Source organism: Aulostomus chinensis, chromosome 2 (genome assembly GCF_037954235.1).
Source record: "Aulostomus chinensis isolate RoL2024-O1b breed Wild chromosome 2, RoL_Achi_v1.0, whole genome shotgun sequence".
Classification (NCBI taxonomy): domain Eukaryota; kingdom Metazoa; phylum Chordata; class Actinopteri; order Syngnathiformes; family Aulostomidae; genus Aulostomus; species Aulostomus chinensis.
This window is the reverse complement of record NC_141321.1, coordinates 28,424,860-28,447,908: the sequence shown is the minus strand read 5'-3', so window position 1 is coordinate 28,447,908 and position 23,049 is coordinate 28,424,860. Positions and strand designations below refer to the sequence as shown.

At 41.3% G+C, this 23,049-nt stretch overlaps 1 protein-coding gene and 1 long non-coding RNA gene across 5 annotated transcripts in view; one reads left to right on the top strand and one right to left on the bottom strand.

The window, feature by feature from the left end:
• LOC147269669 (uncharacterized) overlaps positions 1-6,969 on the bottom strand; it is a 145,796-nt gene extending 138,827 nt beyond the window's left edge. For all 3 annotated transcript variants that reach the window (XR_015110543.1, XR_015110542.1, XR_015110541.1), the window contains exons 1-2: positions 6,730-6,969; positions 4,561-4,632 (exon numbers count right to left, since the gene is read on the bottom strand). This is a non-coding gene — a long non-coding RNA (uncharacterized LOC147269669). The remainder of the gene's footprint in view (positions 1-4,560; positions 4,633-6,729) is intronic.
• slc12a4 (solute carrier family 12 member 4) lies at positions 1,545-22,840 on the top strand. Of its 2 annotated transcripts, none has more exons than XM_086188845.1 (24): positions 1,545-1,929; positions 11,334-11,431; positions 11,509-11,640; positions 11,977-12,123; positions 12,519-12,573; positions 12,832-12,962; positions 13,108-13,349; positions 13,834-14,048; positions 14,719-14,883; positions 15,061-15,159; positions 15,281-15,338; positions 15,458-15,632; positions 15,854-15,972; positions 16,131-16,229; positions 16,461-16,580; positions 16,744-16,848; positions 17,927-18,095; positions 18,748-18,943; positions 19,250-19,419; positions 19,762-19,893; positions 20,431-20,538; positions 20,772-20,959; positions 21,095-21,228; positions 21,337-22,840. In XM_086188845.1, the coding sequence occupies exons 1-24, from the start codon at positions 1,794-1,796 to the stop codon at positions 21,426-21,428; spliced, it is 3,285 nt and encodes a 1,094-aa protein (XP_086044971.1). In that variant the 5' UTR covers positions 1,545-1,793; the 3' UTR covers positions 21,429-22,840. The 2 variants fall into 2 exon arrangements, with proteins under 2 accessions (XP_086044971.1, XP_086044980.1); XM_086188854.1 differs by lacking the exon at positions 1,545-1,929 and adding an exon at positions 10,224-10,346.
• The last annotated feature ends 209 nt before the right edge of the window (positions 22,841-23,049 follow it).

Here is a 23,049-nt window from a genome sequence, read left to right as displayed (position 1 = left end):
CACACACACACACACACACACACACACACTAGACATTCATATTGTGATGGTTCACAATGTGGACTTCAAGAGAAGACCTTTTCTTTAAGCAGTCCATCTCTGATGTGGGATCCTGTTTTTAACATACATTGTGATATGACCCCGCCCCCCCCCCATACTGCTGTGTCCTGCTTAATGATGAAGAACATTTACTTAAACACAGAAGCACCTCTGGTAATATCAAGCTGTATAAATAGTATAGTAATAGTAGTGTATAGTAGTGACAGTAAAATGAGCCGATGTTTCATCTATCCTGAGCTCTATGGGTATTCTCTTATATTCTGTATTTATATTATAGACTTTTCTAAATTTTACCTAGATAGTGATGTGTTCATGACGTGTCATTTGACATATCACGGGACCTGAGCCCATGACCTGAAAGATTTACACGTCTGTTTGTCTTCAGATGAGCATGAAGCCAAAACCTCACTAAAAACATGACAAAGATAAAACTCTGGAAAGAGAGCTACCTCTTTTTGCACGATTTTTCTAGTGATGTCTTGATTAGATCTGAGGTTGTTGTCACAGAGCATCTTAAAGCTGGGACTTTCCCTTAGGTGGCACTGCATGTTCCTAGAAAGCAGTTTCAGTTCACTAAAGTGCAGAGGGAAACTTTTAGTGAGCACCTGAGAGCTCCCATGCTAAGGGAAGTAGCGGGATTGACCTTGTTGCTAGGGCTAGCACCATGTTTCATGGTGAATGGGCTGAATCACTGTCCACAATGGTTGATTCCAGGTGATCAGTCAGTCTGTGCCAACTGTGCAGATTCCTCCCCCCCCCCCCCGACACCAAGCAAAGCCCATCAGCAAAGTGAGTGGTGACCAGTTGTACTCTTCAGCAGATTCTCTCTTTCATGAGAAAAAACAAAAGAAAAGAAAAATATCTACAATTTCATTTGGCAGACGCTTTTGTCCACAGCGACGTACAACATATCGACATACCAGCAGATTAAAAAGCAGCAGTAACACAAACAGCAGTAGAGAGATCGACATTCCTTTAACAAGTCCTCTCTAATAACAGTCTCCCTTAAGTGTCTTTGATGTCTTGCTTTTATGGCTAGGGAACAACTCTCAAAGAGAGAAGAGTAAATGGTACATCATTTACTGCAAAGCCTTCCCTTATACCTTTGACCGCTGCAGGTCTCAATACGTGTAAAGCAAGACAGTATTTTGTTCACACACTGAAAGAACAAAATTTTAAATGCTGAAATGACATTCAAAAGTGTATCATTTTAACAGGGGTAATAATTCCCAGGTCCTCTCATTTTGAGAGTGTGCCTCTCCCTAACCAACATAGTTTTAGTTGGATTTATTTTCCAAGCTGCCACGTAGCTGTTTGTGTGTTTAAGGGAAGGCTCATGTACACAAAGGACTGACTGTCTGAACCTTGAACAGACAAGGTTCACATAAGCTGTCATCATGACACAGACACCAGAAAGGGGTCACCCTAATCTCTCTCACCCTCTCTCTGAGCATGGCTCAGGGATGATAGCGCTAAATCAAGACCCCCACATCACTCCCTCTGCTTGGGGGGTGTAAGTGTCTTTCCAAATGCTTCTACGAGACCTCCAAACTCTTTCAGTTCACACAAAAAGTTCAGGAGGGGCCGGCCTGTGGGCGGGGAGTACGAGCATACCCTCCAGAGGAAGTGAGCGTAGTGTAGTGGAATGTAGTTGCCATTAGTGGAAGAGTTGAAGCTGGCTAACAGCTAGCCTGCTATGTTGAGTCTGAACTCGAGAGGAGAGTGATGAAAACATGCCTCACTTCACAGTGGTACCCGTAAAGGATCGATCTCAGTCCAGCTATGACAGCCTGGAGGGACTGAATCGTGTGGATTACAGGGATACTGGACAGGACTACCCTGATCATCAAGACACTGTCAGTTCTGATGGTGAGTCTTACAACTTTTGTCCAGCTTTTCATCTCTCAGATTTATCATTAGTTGGCTTATTTAGAAGTTAAAAAAAAAAAGTGTGTCATTGTTGAATGAACTGGATCTGTCACCGCATGAGAAAGCTTTGCTTTGTCCTGAGAGACATCTGAACAGCTGGTTACCATGACAATTGCCCAGGGGAAGAAAACAGTTTTCCCAACTGGTTTTGACAACTCACTTTACGTACTGTCGGAGAAACCCTTCTGACTATCATTTTGGAGATGCTTTTTCCTGGTGAAGGAAACATTTAAAAAGAAACTCTGGGACAGCTGGGTAACAAAGAGTAAACAATGAAAGGGGTGAGAACTATGGGAAAGACACACCAGGGCTGGAGTGTGTGAAGGGGGGCTGGATACCACCGCAACAAGAAAAGGCCTCGGGTGTTTTGTTGCACAAAAGATGGAGCTCTCTTTGTGCTAGAGGAGGATTTCCTTTCACAGAGATTGGCTGCTCAACAACACAGGAACAGATTTTTCCCTCCTCTCCTCTCTGCCTCGGCTTGTCTCTCACTGTCACTCACTTGTTTCTTCAATGTATCCGCGCAGATGAGGGGGGAGGGGGGGCAGGATTATGGTAGAGCTGCACTGATTTGCGTGGGTTGAGAGAGAGAAGGGAATAGTTTTTAATAAAAGACTCACTTGGGTGTGGCCTTCAAATGTAGTGCCCACACGCCATTTGCTGGGCTGGGCACAAACCCACACTCTGCTTGGCAGGCCATTTATGTTACCATCTGCCACAGTAGTGAACAGAGCGCTGACTGGGAGCTCCTTACCACTGAACAACATCAGAATGGATCAGAGTTTAAGACTGAAGACTCTTTGAAGTAGTTGCTACTATGTTGAAAGGCTCCACTGGTGAGAGGCCAGTGTTTGTATGAGGAAGGGAAACATAAGCACGCATGTGTACACACAATAATTGTGTGAGTCCAGTTATTATTTTTTTTGAAATTGTACTGCACGGATGACATGGCTAATGCTTCCATGAGGTCACAAGGCTCTGGTATTTGGAGCACTACCAGAAGGAATGTCAGCACATGTTGACCAAGCTGTCAAGTTTTACATTTCGGGAAAGCATGGTAGTCTGCTTTTGTCAACTAGATTCTCCTCAAGCAGAAATGCAAGTTAACACACTTTAGATAACGTACATAACAGTGCTGGTTCAAATGAGGTCTAGGCAGAACTTTGCACTGCACAAGTAAAAGGATTCAATGACTTAGAGAAAATAAAGATGTCCTCAAATAACCCACAGGGTTGTCTGAGAGAGTTTTCCACAAGCCTGCTCCAATGGCCCTTGTCTTCCTGCTGTCACACTTCTCTACAACCCACTCAAACAGAACTTCCTGAAGCATGGCAACAACAACAAAGTTAGTAGACAGCTGCAAGGAGGACTACTGGACAGGGTGAGGAGGAGGAGACTAATGAATGTTAGGAATCGAGCAAAGCTAACAGTATGTTAGCATCGCTCCATATGGAAATGAAGAGATCTACTCAGTGAGTGCAGACTGTAGAACTCCACTATTCATGTGATACTTCTTAAAGAAATGAGCAAATATGTCTGGATCTGACCAACATGTCACAGATACTTCAGACGCTTTTCCACCACAGCAACTTGGGGCTCTCGCCAGGTGGAGAAAACACTTGGATAAACAGCCCCTGGTTCTTACAGCTTCTTTCTTTCCACTGCAGTGTGGATTCAAGAGTTCCAGCTTCACCTGTCCAGGAAAATCAGCCCTCACCCATGAAAATATAACCGTCTAGTTGGAGAACAGTTTCTTGAAAAGCTAAACAAGTCAACTGCATGTTGTGGGGTCTTTGCAATGTTTTTAAATGAATAATTGTTCTAAGGGACGTCATAGATTTTTAAACATGGATTTATGACTTTTTGTTTATTAGCAAGAATGTCACATGCTTAAAATATGTAACACGTACATTCTGAATCTATAAACTGGGTTGGAGATTAATTTCTATGATAAAACCATGCAGAATCACTTGGGTGGAGCAGAAGATCTCACTGTGGGAGTGGTGGGCTTTGGTATGGTACATGCTGTCAGTGGGTGCGTCAGCCAGTGCAACAAGGAGGAAGTGACACAGTTTAGAGTCTGTTTCAGCCTATGAACTCATCTCTGTTCAGCCCAGGATAGGACCTGCCTTAACACTGTGGTTATTGTAGCAGTGCTGTAGGAAAACATCTCTGAGCTAGCATTCACTATTCAGGGAGTAAAGTTTGTTACCATAAGTTGCCCTATACACTATCGGGCTTGTCACTTAAACACTAAATGAGTATGTTTTGAACACAACCATTTCCTCCGTTGATGAGGAATTCTATTCTAGCTAGAATCAAATTTGCTGCTTTTTTTTTTTAGGCCAGAGGTTTTGGTAAAGATTTAAAAGAATAAACATGTAAAATACAATAAATCAGACCTCAAGAAAAAAAAGTAACAGCTTTTGCACTGAGTTGTTCAGAAGGCAACATTATTTTCACTGGCCACTTATTCAATGGTGGTCTGTTTTCCTTAAGTTCTGCTTTGGTCTCAGTTGCTACTCAGTAAATGTGTCTGTAACTTGTTAATGTATTCTTTAGTTAACTTACCTTATCTGTCATCTGTCAGCACATCATAGGTTGCTCAGAGTTTTCTCTGATGAAAACAGCTGCCTGCTACATCTGGAAAGGAATAACAGTGAGATGGATCAAACAACTGAATCTCTGAGCTATAAAAACAAAAACAAAACAGTGAGCTGAAAGATGCTAAATGTACGACGGGCACAGGAGACTCGAATGTGCGTTCACAGATGTATGGTTCTTTTTCTGTACACGTGATCTTTATCTTCTTTCATATGATCTGGTTTCTGCTGGAAGGAAAACAGAACAGAATCTGTGTGCCAACCCCCATGAAGGGTCCTATACATCTGAATTTGATGAGTAATTTTAACTCAATATATGCCACCACTACACAATGTGCTGGGAAGACTTTGTAGTCATTCCTTTCGCATGGTTTTCGGTGAGATCACCATGAATAACCGAACGGTTTCAAGGATGCTTCTCATGTTCCCTATCTAATTCTGGAGAAAAGGGTGACCATGACTGTCATGCTGTCTGGTTTCAAGAGATAAACACACTGTGATAGAGCAGGAACATGGAGCAGATGGCACAGGGAGAAACACACACAAAGTTAAGTCTTCCTAACACTCTGGAAAATCACTCTGCATGACAGTGATCATGGTTTCCCAAAATATAGATTTGTCTGCATGACAAACAAGTAACATGCAGGTCACTTTTGTCACACTTCCTTTTAAAATTTTGTGATCCGGCTGTCACACAATTTGCGTAGTCAAACTATCTGTCACCTCTGCTTGATCTGCTTGTTCGAGTTCCTGTAACAGATCTTTTTTTTTTTTGTTTTGTTTTTCTGGGTGTAACTTACTTCCTCTTACAAATCTCATTCCATGCATTTGGGAGTTCCTTCAGTGAGTCCTTGGTCCAACTGGGTCTAATTTAAGGTTCTAACCAGATGTCTGTGCAATACATATAAATATACAGTTCATGGAAAAAAATGGTGCTGTCCATGCACACATGATTTTTGCTGGGGTTTACTCAACAAATATGACAAAAAATCTAGACTAAGGTTTACCAGACAAAAGGGATTGACTGCGCAACATTGATTAGGAGATCTAGGGATTCTCTAGCATGTCAGTCTTGCAAGTTTTCTAACATTTTGTACTTTATACTGTCACTTGAATTGTAAATTTTAGACAATAACTTTGGAGTACAATGAGAAGTGAAATTCACAATGCTTTTATTAGATACACAGAAACTTGGCAGCCCCAAAACTTGGTCTGCTGCTAATTGAAAAGGGCAGAGCACAGCAGTACTCACTGATCATGGAGTGCAATTTATAAAAGATAAGCAGGCAGTTGCTACAGGGGGTTTACAGTTCACTTCCCCCTTCATTCATTTTCAAAGCTAGCGCAATGTGCAGTTCAGAGTGGGCCATGAATTTGGTCCTTTCCCAAACTGGACTTTACAATATTATAAATAAAAATTAACATCTTATTTACCTCCACTCTGATTATGACAGGAGACATAGTGGTATGTAACATTCACTGAAAGCAAACATTCATCATTATAGGTCGTCTGTACGGGGAATATACAGCTTTACATGCAAGTGTATAATGACAAAGACACTGAAGATACACGACCAACTGCTCATTAAGTCATTAGGACAAAGTCATTGATATCCCTATTAAGTAAACTTGTGTCTTTTCTGGAGGTCTGCAGTACAATGCACCTTTAACCACCTACCTTCACCCCCTGAGGTATTAAAGCTGAGCTACAATCCCTTTCTCATCATTAGCAGGCATCAAAGCTAATATGTTTTGCTGTACATCTCAGCAGGTTAGCATTCCTCTGCTCACATGAAAAACAACCATTAGCTGCAGCTAACATTGGCTACAGCAGCAGCCAAGGAATGTGTGAGAAATAAAATAAAACCAGATTTTTTTTTTTTAAAGTTCAAGTTACCTTTTAAAAGTGAAATTAGGTGGTTGGTAACATTTTAGTAATTTCTTATTTACCATGACCGAGCTCATTTGATGCGTAGGTGAACTCAACAAGATAGTGCTACAAATTGCACACTCCAAAACAGTAGGGGGCAGCATAGAGCCGGGAAGTTTAAGAAACAAGGAAATGCTAACTTCTGTAGCTCGAGTTGATGAAACCACGTATGGAAAAAAAAGTTATTAACGTAAATTAACCCCTTACCTTTGGTCAAAAACTTTATTCGGTTGAAAACGAAGAGTTCCTTCTGTGGTTAGTAAGTATGGTTGCACACTCGCCGCAATTCGGCTGCGTCCAAATTGCCAAGTGGCAACCTACGTCCTAATGCTACGACCTAGTCTAGTGCTACAGCCTACTTCTACAACCTAAACACGGCGGCACCATTCAGACACCCTAGAACAGGGGTAGGGAACTATGTGCCATGGAGAGCCGTGTGTATGCAGGTTTTCCTTCCAGCCAATCACTTTAACAGGTGATTCCACTGATTAACACTCTTCTGTGGCTGAAGGTGTGTTAATCAGTGGAATCACCTGTTAAAGTGATTGGCTGGATGGAAAACCTACGTACACACGGCTCTCCATGGCACATGGTTCCCTACCCCTGCCCTAGAAGATTGGTGGAGAAGCACGACCTCTGCTGGCAGAGCACAGACACCGCAATTAGGTAGGCACCACCAACGAAAGCCCCACCTGCTGGCCTGACTGTCGACTCCACCCTGAGCGCACTCTCCATTCATTCTCTATTATTAAGCACAGTAACGCACCTGTAAAGGCGTGTTCACACGCGTCGCGTTTGGTGTGAACACGCCTTTAGTCATCAACAATGACCATAAATGTTCGTGTTGCATAAGAATGAGAGACTGTTGGTGGCGCAAACTTGGCTTGCGGGTCCACAAGTTTTTAGGGGACGAAGAAGTAGTCCGCGGTGCATTGTGGACCATAGGTTGCTCCGTAAGATGCACCTGAACCCTGAACCGACCTACAATGTGGGCGTGTTTAGGCTGGAATTCAGGTTGCGAAGTAGGTCGCTACTCGCGCCAGTTGTGGTTTCGGACAGCCTTCGACCTACAATCCAACCTACAATCCGACCTACTTGGCAATTCGGACGCAGCGGAAGGGTTCGTTCCAGGTTCTTCGTGCTGGTTTACGCGCTGTTGCCGGAGGCGAGAGACCGCTGTCGCCTCCTCAGGAAGAAAGTGGTATTACAAGAGGAGTACGGAACAAATCTAGCTTGTTGAGGAAAATATTATTCCTATATAAATTGTCACGATTATTGGGTTATAATTTTTGTAACAGCAACAAACAAACAAACACAGCGAGAGATAAATTAGTTATACAGACTTCAGACAGTCTTTACATCAAATTGCAATTGTAGCATGGTAGCTTGTGGAGTCGAGGAAAATATATATTTATTGTTGTTTATTTTTAGTTTAGCCGCCACACTGCAACTGTCACCTTGTCACTGCATGGCATCATTGTATAAAAGTGAAGAAGAGTGAATGACGTGAAGACAGCAGCAAAGGACGTTCACATTTACCGTGTTTTACTGTCTGTCTTTGACACAAGCTCAACCTCCCAGCGCCTGTAATCAGTCAAACATTCCTGCCAACTAACTGGACAAAGTAGAGTGGGCTAAGCTGCCTCTTGGTGTTAGGTGTTAAATGTTCATTAAAGGGAAAGTTGAGCAAAGAGGCTTTCGAGCCTGTAAGGAGCTGATGCGATATTGTTTCCGTGATTAATCTGCTTTAAAAAAGTGCACAGGGAAGGTTTTTTTTTTTTTTTGTCTCCTTAACACTAGGAAGGAACAGAGTGAAACATATTTGAATCTATGTCAAACCATAACTCATGTGGATTTTGTTTTAGGTTTTCCCTTTCAAGCGAGATTTGTTTAGAAATCCATTACTTTGAAGGAAGACTTGACAACGTAGCATCTTCTCTGACAATAGGCCCCGGTTGTAAATACTACACTGCAAATTATAGTTTGACATGTCTGACAAGCAGGCATTATCATCGCCAGTCAAAGCTTTTTATTTGGATGTATATTTTTTTTGAAATAGGTTATGCTGGTGGTGTTCGTCCAACCTATGAAAGAGAAAGTTCATGAATATGGAAAAAGGAGAATCATCCCCAAATCCCTGGAAAAAAATAACAATTTTCTTAAAGTGTTTCATTATTTATAACATTGTTTTCTGCATAGAATCCACCACTTTTACACTGCTTTTGAAAAGGAAACCTTGGAACTAATCCTGTCAGTTCCTACCACCCCGCCCCCCCCCCCCCAAAAAAAAAACACGTCAGAGCATCTTGGAGGCCTGTCTGCAGAAAGTAAAAGTCATGTTTGCCCTTGCTTAAGTTATCTCCCGATACACGCTGCTGCAAACCTCGGCGTCCCACGCCACAGACAGGCTTTGATGTTCCTGTCGTGGCTCTGGGCTGTTTTGGTGAGGTACATGTGACATGTTTGTACACGCTGCTGTAAAATCTCTTGAGTTGTTCTGAGCTAAACACAGCAGGACTCTTGTGTGCCTTCATAGCCAGCCAGTTAATCTTTAATCTTTTTAATTAGACATTTAATGTGAGGTGATTAACCAGAGACCCCCACTGTCTCTTTAGCCTGTTGTGAGCTGGAAGTGTGACGCTATTTTGGGTCTTAGTAGAAAAGTCAAGGAGGGGAAGAAGTAAGATTTTTTTCCCTTAAGTAAAAGTACCAATACAGCAATTTACTTGAAAGATCCTCCATCAGATGTAAAAGTTATTAAAACTTTTTTCTTTTTTTTGTGTAATAATTGGAAAATTTGTTGAGCTTAAATCATGTTCCAAGTGAAAAGGGGAAAAAAAATGCTTTTTATTCTGTCACACTATTAATTGATAAATATCTAAAATTGAGAGGAGGCAATTATCTAAATATTTTGGCTATCATTATTTGTGTAGTTAAAAAAAAATTTCAAAAATGCACAGCGCAAAGTGAAGCATTCTTATGGTTTCTTTTGCTTGGAAAAAGACTGAAAGATTCATCATGTACAAAAATATCTGGCCGTTAATGAACTTTAATTGTTTAATTATTGTATCTCTGCTCAAAATGTGCTTAATGACAGTCCTGAATTAATGTACTTGAGTTACTTTTTGCCTCTGGAGCAGAAAAAGCTCACAGTTTTAAGTAGCACTAACTGAATAAAAGTGTGTACCAGGATATATCTGAACACCTCTCTCTCTCCTGGAGCAGTGTTCACTTGCATTTTCCTCCAAATTGGCAGCTATTTTCTTACCTCTAAACGTCTCAAGTCATGTGTGATTGGGTGCTGTTATGGCTGCTTCAGACGAAGGCGTTGAACTCTCGTCCCGTGCTACTGCCTGCAGTATGACACTAGAGGACAGTGTTGGCTTTGTTTTATTCCTCCCAGACATCAATACAATCCTTCTCTGTCACTCTGAAAACAGACTGACATGAATGTGGCTTCCATTAACAAATAAAACTTGCAGGAAACTCTCATATTGATGCACCGACTATTTTCAGTATTGGACTGCACTTTTTTGAGATACCGTCAACATAGACGTGTGTGTGTGTGTGTGTTTGTGTGTGTGAGAGAGAGTGAGAGAGCAAGAAAAAGAGAGAGAGAATTTACCCACCTCTTACCCCCCTAATGGTGCACCATGTGTTAGATCAGGCCCCTGAATGAGCGCTCACCATGGGTGAGTGGGTGTCCTGGATTGTAATCAACAATTCCCTGAGCCTGAGCACAGAGAGCTCGGCTGCAGACTGCACACAGCCCATAACTATGCTCACCCCCAGTGATACTAGCAGCAGTGGGACACACAACACAGGTGAGTGAAGACCAGCATGGAAGGTCATCCAGTCCAATTCTAACTAAACTGGTACTTCCTTTCATATTTCACGCTCAAATGGTGAACTGACACAGCTCTTGCTGCAGGACTAATTTGGGGTTTTTTAGTTGTTTTTTTTTTTTAGATGCCACTTTTGAAGTTTAAATGCTCCGATACTCCAAAGTTAGCTCATTTCTAGGTCATGAAGTGTGTGCAGTTGTGTGTTGGTGTGAATGTGCTTTGTGTGCAGCGACTGACAAATTATTTTGTTTATTATTTCTTTTCACAAAGGCAGAAATTAATTAGAGTAGAATCCTGTTTATCGCTTGAACTTTGCTTTGTCAGTTAAATATGTTTGGCCAAACAAGTCAGTAATTAAGTAGAGTTTCATGGCATCAGTTGTGCGTCTAAATTTAAACACAACGTGGAGCTTCATCTAATAGTTTAATGTTACTAAAAACTAAAGAAATTGGACTGAATGGGAAAATATAGAGTGGTTGTTTTTCTCCCAGTCTTGGTTACATTAATTACAGACTCCATTTACACTGAACTCCTCTTTATTTGCCTGTTTTTGTTTGTATCACAATTGTTTGCAACCACATAATGTCCTCTTCAATATTGACCCATTCAAAAAACTTATGTAATGAATGACATCTGAGAGCGAACAAGTACCTCGTGAGTGGGACTGTGATTGTGCTGGTTGTCTCCACACATTACATGTTCCTATGGATTTAACTCATCTTCAATGTAACGCTGACACGCTCGTACGCCACTGTAAACTGTATCACCATGCAAATATTTTATTACACATATACAAACTGAATACACAGACCAAAGCGCTCTTTGCTTTTATTTGACTTTAGAAGTAAAATTGTACATATTGTTGGTTCTGCACAGCTTGTTTTTTAATGTAAAGTTATCAGCAGTGGAAAATGTTTAGCTCAAAACAAAAGTAATCATTTCTTGCTATCCTCTTCCCCCGTGAAGGACTTGGAAATCATAAAGAAGACAGCCCCTTCCTCAACAGCGCTGACGCAGCTAGCAAGAAGAATGACTTCTACGACAGGAACCTGGCCTTGTTTGAGGTCTGCTTTATTAATAAGCAACATTTGTGTAAGGTGATAAAGCAACATGATTATCGTTCGTGTCTCTTTTCCTCCAGGAAGAGCTGGACATCCGACCGAAGGTTTCGTCTCTGCTCAGCCGCTTGGTCAACTACACCAATATCACGCAGGGAGCCAAGGAGCATGAAGAGGAGGAGAGTGCCGAAGCCTCACGTAGGAAGACTCCCAAGGTCAGAGCAAGGGAACACTCTGTCTCACTGTTTTGTTTTTTTTTTTAACCATGTGTACACTCAGTCTGAGGTTCAGTAACACTACCCTCCACCTCTTGCAGACTGCCAGCCAAGTTCTAGTTTTCTATTAAGACTTGTTGATTGATTGTGCTGCAGTCAAGCAGTGAATGTGTGAGACCTGGATACATGCAAAAGCTCATGACATGACGGAATGACCTTTAAAAAGTACATCAATCAATACGAGTGATCAATACTCTTGTTTCCTGATTTGTCATGCTCAGTGCTCTCCCTCTCTCTTTGTCCCCCTCCTCCCCCCCCTCGCTTCTCCATCATCAGTCTCCTAACATGGGCACTCTCATGGGGGTCTACTTGCCGTGTCTCCAGAACATTTTTGGTGTAATTCTGTTTCTCCGGCTGACATGGATTGTTGGGATGGCTGGAATCATACAGTCCCTCCTGATTGTCCTCATGTGCTGCTCATGTGTTAGTATACGCCCGCACACACAGACACGGACACACACACACACACACACACGCACACACACACCATCATGCTGGGTTGATTTCACCACCAATCTAGGACATGAGGCAGCGTTTAATCCTAGCCAGTCAATAGAACCCTCATGGTTGCATAAGCGCAAACAAATAATTTAAAGCAAAGAATGTCACTTTGACTCTTGTTTTGTTTTGTTTTGTTTTGTTGTTTTTTTATTTTTGGCTTCAGTATTTTTCCATCACCAAAAACTTATAATTATTTCAAGATAGATGGAAAATCTGCTTACTTTTAGATGCTTGATCAGTGAATATTATCACACCACAGAAGTTTCCTGTACATCCGTTCCCATTTCTATTATTCAGTTTTTCCCTTTCTTTTGCAGACGATGCTCACAGCCATATCGATGAGTGCCATTGCTACTAATGGTGTTGTTCCAGGTAGTGTATGGAACCATGTCATTATACTGTTATTCTGCATGCATCTACATTCAAAAATACATTTATGATAGTAATTTTTATAGATTTGGCAAAGAATTGAACTGACATCATTACAGCATAAAACTGCTTTTCAAGTATCTCATAACTGCTCTTCCACTTGGTGGCAGCAGAGTGTTGCTGTTGGGAACGCGGCGTGCAGTGAAAGTAGAAATATTTCCAGTGGCTTTTGATCTGTAACACTGTGCTTTTCTGTTGTAGCTGGAGGAGCATACTTCATGATTTCACGCTCCCTGGGCCCAGAATTTGGAGGAGCTGTAGGTCTGTGTTTCTACCTGGGCACCACCTTTGCCTCTGCCATGTACATACTGGGGGCCATTGAAATCTTCTTGGTCAGTTTGTTGAAAACACTTTTCTGTAGTTACATTATTATTTTGAATTTTATTCTTGGAGAGTTTTTAAAAAAAAAATGTATAACACCTGTTAACTTCTATAACCTTACTAAGCCCACATACATTTTTTTTTTTATGCCCTCAGAAATATCTCGTCCCCCAGGCAGCCATCTTTCATGCCACCGACCCCCACGGGAGTGACAGTGCTATGCTGAACAACATGCGGGTCTATGGTTCCATCTGCCTTAGCCTGATGGCTGTGGTGGTTTTTGTAGGAGTCAAATATGTCAACAAGCTGGCTTCTCTCTTCCTTGCCTGTGTCATTATCTCAATCGTCTCCATCTATGCCGGGGCGATGAAATCCATGACTCATCCACCAGAATTCCCGTAAGAACCGAGATGAGCGTGAACTCTCTGCGGAGCAAGTGTTGCTGCCTCATCGGGGACAGAGCGCTAACATTTGCAGAGTTTTGTTTTCCACATGGCAAATGTATATCGCTTCTGTTTTATTTGCTGTATTCACTTTTTCCTGTATTCTTGTGATTGCGTCTCCCGTTCGATATGAATTACACTACAGTGTGAATCAGGTGCATCATAAAAATCATGAAATAGAATCATGCTAAAATTAATAAAACGTTGCTTATCAATTCAACTCATTCAACTTGTGCTTGCACGCTAGGGGATGTAGTTAGAAGTAATTGGGTCTCCAGGCCATCTCTTTGGCTCTTTGGTTTCCTTTTGTGGGAATAGTGCTGATTTTACTTGTCAAGGTGATGAAGAAGACGAGCAACAATGATGGTGGTGTTATGAGAGGTAAAGTCTGTTTACGAACGTAATAACCCTTAACTGTTTTCAACTGTTATTGCAATAGGATCTGCATGCTGGGCAACAGGACCTTGGTGAGAGATCGCTTTGATGCGTGTGCTAAGACTGTAACAAAGGACAACATCACAGCGCCCAGTCAGCTGTGGGATATGTTCTGCCTGATGGGGAACATGAGCAGTGCCCAGTGTGATGACTACTTCATCCAGAACAATGTGACAGAAATACAAGGCATCCCTGGACTGGCCAGCGGGATTATCAGAGGTAGACCGATTATGATGCAACTCTCCTGAAATGATTCCATACATGGCCGGTGTATCAATCACACAGTGGCTTCATTCATTTCATGGTCTCAGAGAAAATTCAACAGCCTCACACGTCAGCATGAAATGTCCGACACACCTTTGCAGGAATCAGATATGTCACATTTTAGGCTCTTGACAAAGGTTTGCAAACTGAAATTTTGAGCTTTAGCTCTGACTTCTCTGGATGAAAAAAAATGAACTTCAGCATTGTTTATTGGTGTGCTACTCTATTGTTTCATCTGTAAAAACTTGTTTTTTTTTGTGGTCGGGCTCCTTGCAAGTTTCTCAGCTTATTTGGATTGTGCACACCAGTTTTCACCTTGGCTGAATATTCTTCCACGCACATGTCCTCTGAGACGCTCCAAGTCTTTTTTTAGTCGTCAATTTAATCTCCCAGGGAGGAAGCAAACCCCGATGGCTCTTTGTAACACTGCTCTTACAGCTATTGTGCACCTCTTATAAATGGCAATCACCCAAACTTTAATTTCACAACAGGGAGGTAGGTGGGAACAAAAACATTTGCATAATAGAACATCATGGCTGAGGCCCATTTGTCGCAATTACAGATATTACAGAGAAAAACAAACAAAGAAAAGAAATCTACATTGGTTCAATTGGATTTCTTCTAGATAATATGTGGGGCAACTACCAGCAGAAAGGGGAGATCCTGGAGAAGGCGGGGCTAACATCAGTGGATACCCATGGTGCCCTGGAAAACTTTGGCATGTATGTGTCAGCAGACATTGCCACATCATTCACACTTCTGGTGGGGATCTTCTTCCCGTCTGCCACAGGTAAATCAATATCATAAATAAGGAAACCCTTTCTGTGCTTGACACTAACTTTGTGATTTTGTTGAATTGCGTGACTGACACGTAGGAATGCTTCAAACCAGTAATGAAGTCATTAATGAACGCAGCTAACAATTTTTTCACATGTTTTGCTTTTATTTTTTTTCTACCATCCTTTAGGTATCATGGCAGGTTCCAACAGATCTGGTGATCTCCGGGATGCTCAGAAGTCCATCCCTGTCGGAACGATCTTAGCTATCACCACTACTTCACTTGTTTGTATCCTTGTTTTGTTGACTAACCAGCATTAGAGTCACAACCAGGTCAAAATCAGGGTAAAAGCTATTAAATATGCATTGTCTGATACATCTTTTCCTTGACTTTTTTTTTTTAAATCAAGATATAAGTTCTGTTGTTCTGTTTGGCGCATGTATCGAAGGGGTAGTACTGAGGGACAAGTAAGCATCTAACAGCATGTCACTAAAATTCTCAAAACATTTCCTGTGAAAGATGAATTTAAAAAAAGATAACCAGTGACCAATTATCTTAGGCATACTCAGCTTGTCTCTTCTTTCAGGTTTGGGGATGCAGTTAGAAATAATTTGGTGGTGGGGACCCTCTCCTGGCCATCCCCCTGGGTCATTGTCATTGGTTCTTTCTTCTCCACGGTGGGGGCAGGCCTGCAATCCCTCACTGGAGCTCCCCGACTTCTGCAGGCCATCGCCAAGGACAACATAATTCCTTTTCTCAGAGTAAATACCCCACTTTGTTGATCATACAGTATATTGTTTAAATATATAACGCAGTCTTAGAAAGCACTGAGAGACAGAAAAATACTGTCAGTATTTTAATACAGAAAAAACAGACCAGAAGAGACAGGAGACACATTGTCTGTTTCCTATTATTTCGGAAACCCAAAATAATTCCAAAAGCATCAGTCACATCTTGCATCTGATTTTTTTTTTTTCTCCAGGTTTTCGGTCATGGGAAGACCAATGGAGAACCTACATGGGCACTGCTGCTGACTGGTCTCATAGCTGAGCTAGGTATCCTTATTGCCTCATTGGATATGGTGGCCCCTATCCTTTCCATGTAAGTACACCCGGGCGAATGTATGAATTTCATATTCAGTTCCCCAAGATTTTTTTCCAGACACATTTTTTTTATAGCATTACTCCAATTGATTTAGACGAAATACAACACTATGTTATTTATGTAAGAACAAAAAATCTCTTTGTCTTCATTCTCAGGTTCTTCTTGATGTGCTATCTCTTTGTAAATTTAGCCTGTGCTGTGCAAACACTGTTACGCACACCCAACTGGAGGCCAAGATTCAGATATTACCACTGGTGAGTACAGGTTCCCACTTTAAAGGAGCGCTTTGTTCAGAATAGAAGTAGCATTATTGATTTTGCTTAACAGTCTCCCTCAGTACCTTTTATCGTAGACATCAGTACATGGGAGGTGTCCCAGATACTTTGTCCGACCACCTTTCTAATCACCAAGGCTTTATGCTACGGTTGAACCAGCTGGAGCGAGTGTATTAACTCATACTCAATATAACGTCTCTCTCCCCGCAGGTCTCTCTCCTTCCTCGGCATGAGTATGTGTTTGGCTCTGATGTTCATCTCCTCCTGGTACTATGCTATTGTGGCCATGGGCATTGCTGGGATGATCTACAAGTACATCGAGTACCAGGGGTATGTCTGGAGTTTGTAAATTCTGTCAAATATGGGGTGATGATGATGGTGTTTCTGCCTTTCTTCATCGTTATCTCTGTGTATCTGTCAGGCCTGGTGGATGCTGGTAGACAATATGTCACCTAAATGAGCTGTCTTGTTTTTTTTTTCACTACACAAACAGAGCCGAAAAGGAATGGGGAGACGGAATAAGAGGACTATCCCTCAGTGCTGCACGCTACGCCCTGTTGAGACTAGAAGTTGGACCCCCACACACTAAGAACTGGAGGTACATGGGCAAAGGAAATACGTGACATGACGTAATTGTGTTTCTGAGAATTAAGTACATAAATACATAAATGAAGCAGCATCTAACATGCTGGACATTGTTCTGATTATGCGTGCATCCCACATGCCAGTCAGGGAAAACTGGAGCATGTTGGCATTCATGAATGAGCAGCAATGCATTTTCTTAAAATCCAATGAGTGGGATTTATGAAGTGCTGTGAACCAGATGACCAAATGTTATAAATAAAAATGGCCCTCCATAATGATGATAATGGCATGCAGCATAAGCAATATGACAAAGCTTTACCACCAGCTGTTGTCCATATTGAAGCATAATGAGCGAGTGTCATTTGGCATATATGCAAAGCAGTGCTGAGAGGTTTTGAGAGGCGGCTTGGTGAAGTAGGGGGTGTTTCATCACTAAAATACTTCCTGGCATTTCCAGTAAAACAACATTGCACATTTTGCTGCCATTATATGAAGTTGATGCGACACTTCCTCTTTTACCGCTCACTCAAATGCATTGAGAGTAACAAAATGATGAGTCTTTATAGTTTTGCCCGCAGATAGTAAATGATTATGGAAGCTTAGATTTGCCGTGGTTGTATCGCATCTGCCAAGGAGGTAACATGATTGATGTTTGCCAGACTGTTAGCAGGATGACATTAAAACAGAGAGCTGGTTTCCACCAAACGTGGTGGAGGGGTGCAGGGTAGGCCATGGAGCAACCCATTAAACTTTGGGACAGAGCTGTTTAACACAGCAATTTCACATTCGGATCAGCTGAGGTTGTTTATCGCCAGGCACCTGTCAGCAAGATTACTAATGTCATATCACCTTTGAGGAGGTATTTGCTCTCAGAGTGCCCCCTAATTAAATTTTATTGCCGTTATCTTGAGGAAATGAGCCTAGGTATCGCGAGACAGTGCAATGACTAACTTGTGATCTTGAGATTGCAGCATTAAAAAATTAATTTCTAGCACAGCTTGTCTCAGTTTCTGTAGTACCAAACAAAAAAAGGCAAAGTGGGTCTTTTTCTCATATATTACCCTCATATTTTCTGTCTCTGTGCACAACAGACCTCAGCTGCTAGTGCTGTTGAAGCTGGACGAGGACCTCCATGTTAAATATCCCCGACTTCTGACCTTTGCCTCACAACTAAAAGCAGGAAAGGGTCTGACCATTGTGGGCTCTGTCATCCAGGGCAACTTCCTGGATAGTTACGGGGAAATGCAGGCAGCTGAACAGGTAAATGGGGAAAAAGAATCTTACTAAGTGGATCTCTGTTATACTGTGTTGCTGACTCTGCTGCAACTAATTGTTATAAATGAACACCTTTTTTTAATTTGAAAAGCCCAACGAAGCATTAACAAGCATCTCGGTGAATTTCAAATCTGTGTTTCTCCCACCACCAGTTGTTTTTTTTTTTTTTTAATGTTTGTCACTTTAATCAATGGGCAAACAACAGCTTGTTGTTAACAGTAAAACATGGCGCCAATGAGCCATTTCAGATAAAATTAGGAGCCGATGCAGGAACGTTTTTTTTGTTGTGTGATGTGTTTCGCAGTGAATTTAACAAGTGAAGCAAAGTTTTCTCTTGTTTATGTGACAATAAGTGGAGAGATTAATTACTCCTGGATTCACTAAGCCAATATTCACGCATTGTGTATCAGGAGTTATCATCAGAGCTGTGCTCACTGGAGAGGTAGTGAAGGAAGGGAGTGTACTAATTTAATTTCAACAGTTGAACAGTTCTTTTTTGTAATACAAAATCAACTGTCTGGGAACTATTGAATGTTTTTTTTAAATTTTTTTTTTAGCATTATTACGGTTCATTACTGTTTATCATCTAACTACTTATTGTGATTAAAGATTATTCTGACCACATCTTTCCTCTCAGGCCATTAAGAATATGATGGATATCGAGCGGGTCAAAGGTTTCTGCCAGGTTGTGGTGGCATCGAAAGTACGGGAGGGCATTGTTCATCTGATCCAGTCCTGTGGTCTTGGGGGCATGAAACACAACACTGTGGTGATGGGCTGGCCCTACGGCTGGAGACAAAGTGAAGACCCTCGTGCTTGGAAGACTTTTATCAGTAAGAGCTTGAAATAAATACAAGCACTCAGTAATTGCAGTGTGGCGTGCCTAATACACTACGGCCACTCCAAATCAGTTGATTTGCATACAGAAGTATGTGTTGTTATTGTGCTTAAATGCTCACGGGAACTGCAGTGTCAATTCTGGTACTTTCTGGATGTTCAAATCATTTCTGGGGTAAATTTCCTGATACGACAAGAAATGAAAACAAGTGTGATTCTATAACCTTGTGCACTCCACATTTAGATTCATTTAAGCTGTGAAAGGTAAATATCTCACTATTTGTATTTTCATCTGTACTCAGACACAGTCCGTTGCACCACAGCGGCCCACCTGGCTCTAATGGTGCCCAAAAATGTGTCCTTCTACCCGAGCAACCATGAGCGCTTCACAGATGGCAACATTGACGTGTGGTGGATTGTCCACGACGGCGGGATGCTAATGCTGCTGCCTTTCCTGCTCAAACAGCATAAAGTAAGACATACTGAGTGTTTACAGTTTGAATGCTGTTACAGCTGCCACTTGTTCTAGAGTGTATTGAGATATTTGTTTAGCATATACAGCAGAAAAATCCATACACGTTAAAAGAATATTATACTCATTCCCTCAATTTGGATTTGAGTTTGCTTTATTGTAAGCAAATGTAATTCAAAAATCTGACACTCACCTGCTCTTACTGAGATCTTTTTTTTTCTACCTTATGCCACCATATTTTTTTACAACTTTGGTCCAAATTGAATAAGCCATGCAGTGTTGAACATGGTATTACAGTTGTGGCAATACCATGGCCTCTTTTGTTTGTTGTTGCATTTTTAGGTTTGGAGAAAATGCAGAATGCGTATTTTCACTGTAGCCCAGATGGACGATAACAGCATTCAGATGAAGAAAGATCTGGCCACATTCCTGTACCAGCTGAGGATCGAGGCTGAGGTGGAGGTGGTAGAGATGGTAAGAGTCGCTACATTTTGGAGAGGAAAAACAACTTACCTTCACCACTTTGACAAAAACATGACTTAAAATTCATAATGATATGGCTTAGGCACTGCTGGATGCGTTAACAAGCAAATATATTTGTAAGCTACATTATGCAGCATTTCAAAACAAACTTACAACATTATTTTGATGCTACGCTGTAAATTGGAGTGCTACTTTCTGGTACTAGAAGTTAGCTCGGAATTCTCTTTGCAGAACAGAATTGGACGTTTATGGAAGAAGCTGCAAAGAGAAAGGAAGAAAGAGAAGAACCTGTCTGCTAGTAGCTGCTTAGTAATGCTAGACATTAGCTGTTAAAATAATGCAGTACTCTGCTAATTCTCAAATGAATATGTCAAAAAAGGTTACCATCTTTGCGACTTGATCTGCCAGAGGGTAAACCCTGTGACAGAAAAAACTGAGACTGAGCACGGAATTGATATTCTTTTGATTGATTTATTTTGTAGCAGATGTAATAACCACCAAACCTGTGTCTCTCAAATGGGATTCCAGCACGACAGTGACATCTCAGCATATACCTATGAGCGGACGTTAATGATGGAGCAGAGGTCACAGATGCTGAGGCAAATGAGGCTGTCCAGTGCAGAGAGGCAGAGAGAGGTAAGTGTATTCTTAATGTTATCTTTACAGATCAAACTCATAAAACATTCAGAAAGTCTGCACAATATTTAATAATTATGAGTTTTATATTTGGAATCATAATACTGCCTGTCTCCAGTGGTGTAGTATGGGAATTTACTCTCATCCGCATTAATAGTTTTAACTGCGTAACCATGTTAGCTTGATTTCTCTAAACTAACAATTCAGCCTTTACGTTCCCCTGACCCCTGCAGGCCCAGCTGGTTAAGGACAGACACTCCTTGGTGCGTATGGGAAGCCTGTACTCGGATGAGGAGGAGGAGGTAGTGGAGGCGCCTCCAGAGAAGGTACAGATGACCTGGACCAGAGAGAGGTGTGAAGCTGAGAGGAGGAACCGGAACAATGCGCCTGAAAACTTTAGAGAACTCATGAGCCTCAAACCGTAAGTGACATTTAATTTTTCTCAAATATGAAATCTTATTTTATTTGCCTCTCATTTCGTCAGCCCTGTAGCGTTTAATGCTTGCCTACAAACACACAAATTTACTTTGAAACGTTCTCCCTCGCTGTGTTCCAGGGATCAGTCCAATGTGCGACGAATGCATACAGCGGTAAAACTGAACGAGGTGATAGTCAACAGGTCCCATGATGCTCGATTAGTTCTTCTCAACATGCCAGGACCACCTCGAAACACAGATGGAGACGAGAACTGTATCCTTTGCATGACTAAACTAAAGGTGGTGATGGGGTATTTTTGGGATGCAGCACAGTCGCAATGAGTAGACTATAGTTGGTGGGTGTCCTTGACCTTTCCCTCAGATATGGAGTTTCTGGAGGTGTTGACTGAAGGCTTGGAGAGAGTGCTGCTAGTCAGAGGAGGAGGTCGGGAGGTCATCACCATCTACTCATGACCAATTACAATCCACTACCGAGGGGCTTCGGCCTCAACAGACTCCACCTCCGGACACGCTGAAGCATTTACTTCGCTCTTAGACAGCTCTTATTGTGAAATATGGACTTTTCTTGCACACATTCACATGTTTACAGTAATCAGACGCATCATTAGCAGACTACAGCATTCTTCTTCATGTATGGACAACAAATGTCTCTTCCTTTATATGAGGATAAATCTATTTTTTAAGGTTTCACTCACAGAACCGCACTACTGTATCCTGCTCACACGTTTTAAGTTCAATCTAGATCCTAGTAAGAGTTTTAACTCTTCCACGATGGAAGCACACTTTATTTATTTATTTATTTTTTCAACAGTTCCCCATTGAGGTAAAAAGAAACTGTAGATGATGAACGCTTTTTTTTTTTTTTTGGACACAAAATCCAGTTTGTAAATGTGGATGCCAGAAAGCAAAAAGATTTTTTTTTAAGAGTTTTAATTTATTTTGGGGGTTTTTTTTTGGACAGATATTGTCAGGTATTGTTGATGAGAGGGAGAAGGTGTTTTTTTTTTTTTTTTACTTTTACATTTCTGCACATATGAAAAGCTCATCAGAGGCAGCTGAGGTGATGAGACTCTGTGTCTCGTCAGGTCTTCAGCCAAGATTTTGAATATGAGTATACAATGTAGGGAACCACTGTTTCATTGATGACACAATGATTTTTTTTTTTAAAACATTGTTGTTGTTGTTTTAATACATGTGAGAGATAACCCCTGACATGCTTTGCAGTAATCAAAAACTTTACGCACAATGCTAAGTTCTCTCCCCACATCGGACTTCATTTCATGCAGTTTTTATTTTCCAGAACAGAATTAGTTACAGTGGATTAAATGTATATCACTTTCCAGTTTCGAATTAAAACTTTGCAGTATTTAGAAGAGCTATCAATGCATACTTTTGTACCTTTTATTGCAAAGGTCAAGGATTGAGTGTAAAGTTTGCAAATGCTGTAAAAAGAAACAGGAACCTCAGCTAGCAATGTCCTATTGATATGGAGTTTAATTTTTGTTTCATTTATTTCATCTAGCAAATACAGCAAATATGGAAAGCCAACTCTGTTTTGCCGAGGGGCAACGTAGCTCACTGTAAAATAAACACGATGTTTTGTAAATGTGGATGATTTACAGTATTATTGTGCTGCAAGGTGGAATAAATCTATTTCTCAGCCGCGTTCCACAGACATTCTATTGAGGTGTTTTATAAATCACTCTCGGTTATATCACAATCACCATTTATTGCTGAAGAAGGAGTGATCATTCACGGCCAACTTCTTTAACTGGCCTCAACAATCAGGCCCGATGGTAGCTCACTCTGCTGGCCTCGCCACCAGGTGCTCCAGTGAATCTGCTCACTGGTGACGAATAAAATATGAGAACACAGATTTTGAATATCTGTTGACTTTGATTCAGTGTTGTGTTTCTGCGTCTTGTGCACACCAACAAAGTTCCAAAAAGTCCAAAACAAATACATATTTATATGAATGATTAAAGCACATTGCAGAGGTCTTATGCTTTATGTCTTTAGTATATGTACAGCATACTTTGTAGCATGTTATCAAATTCAAATTACCTGTTTGAGA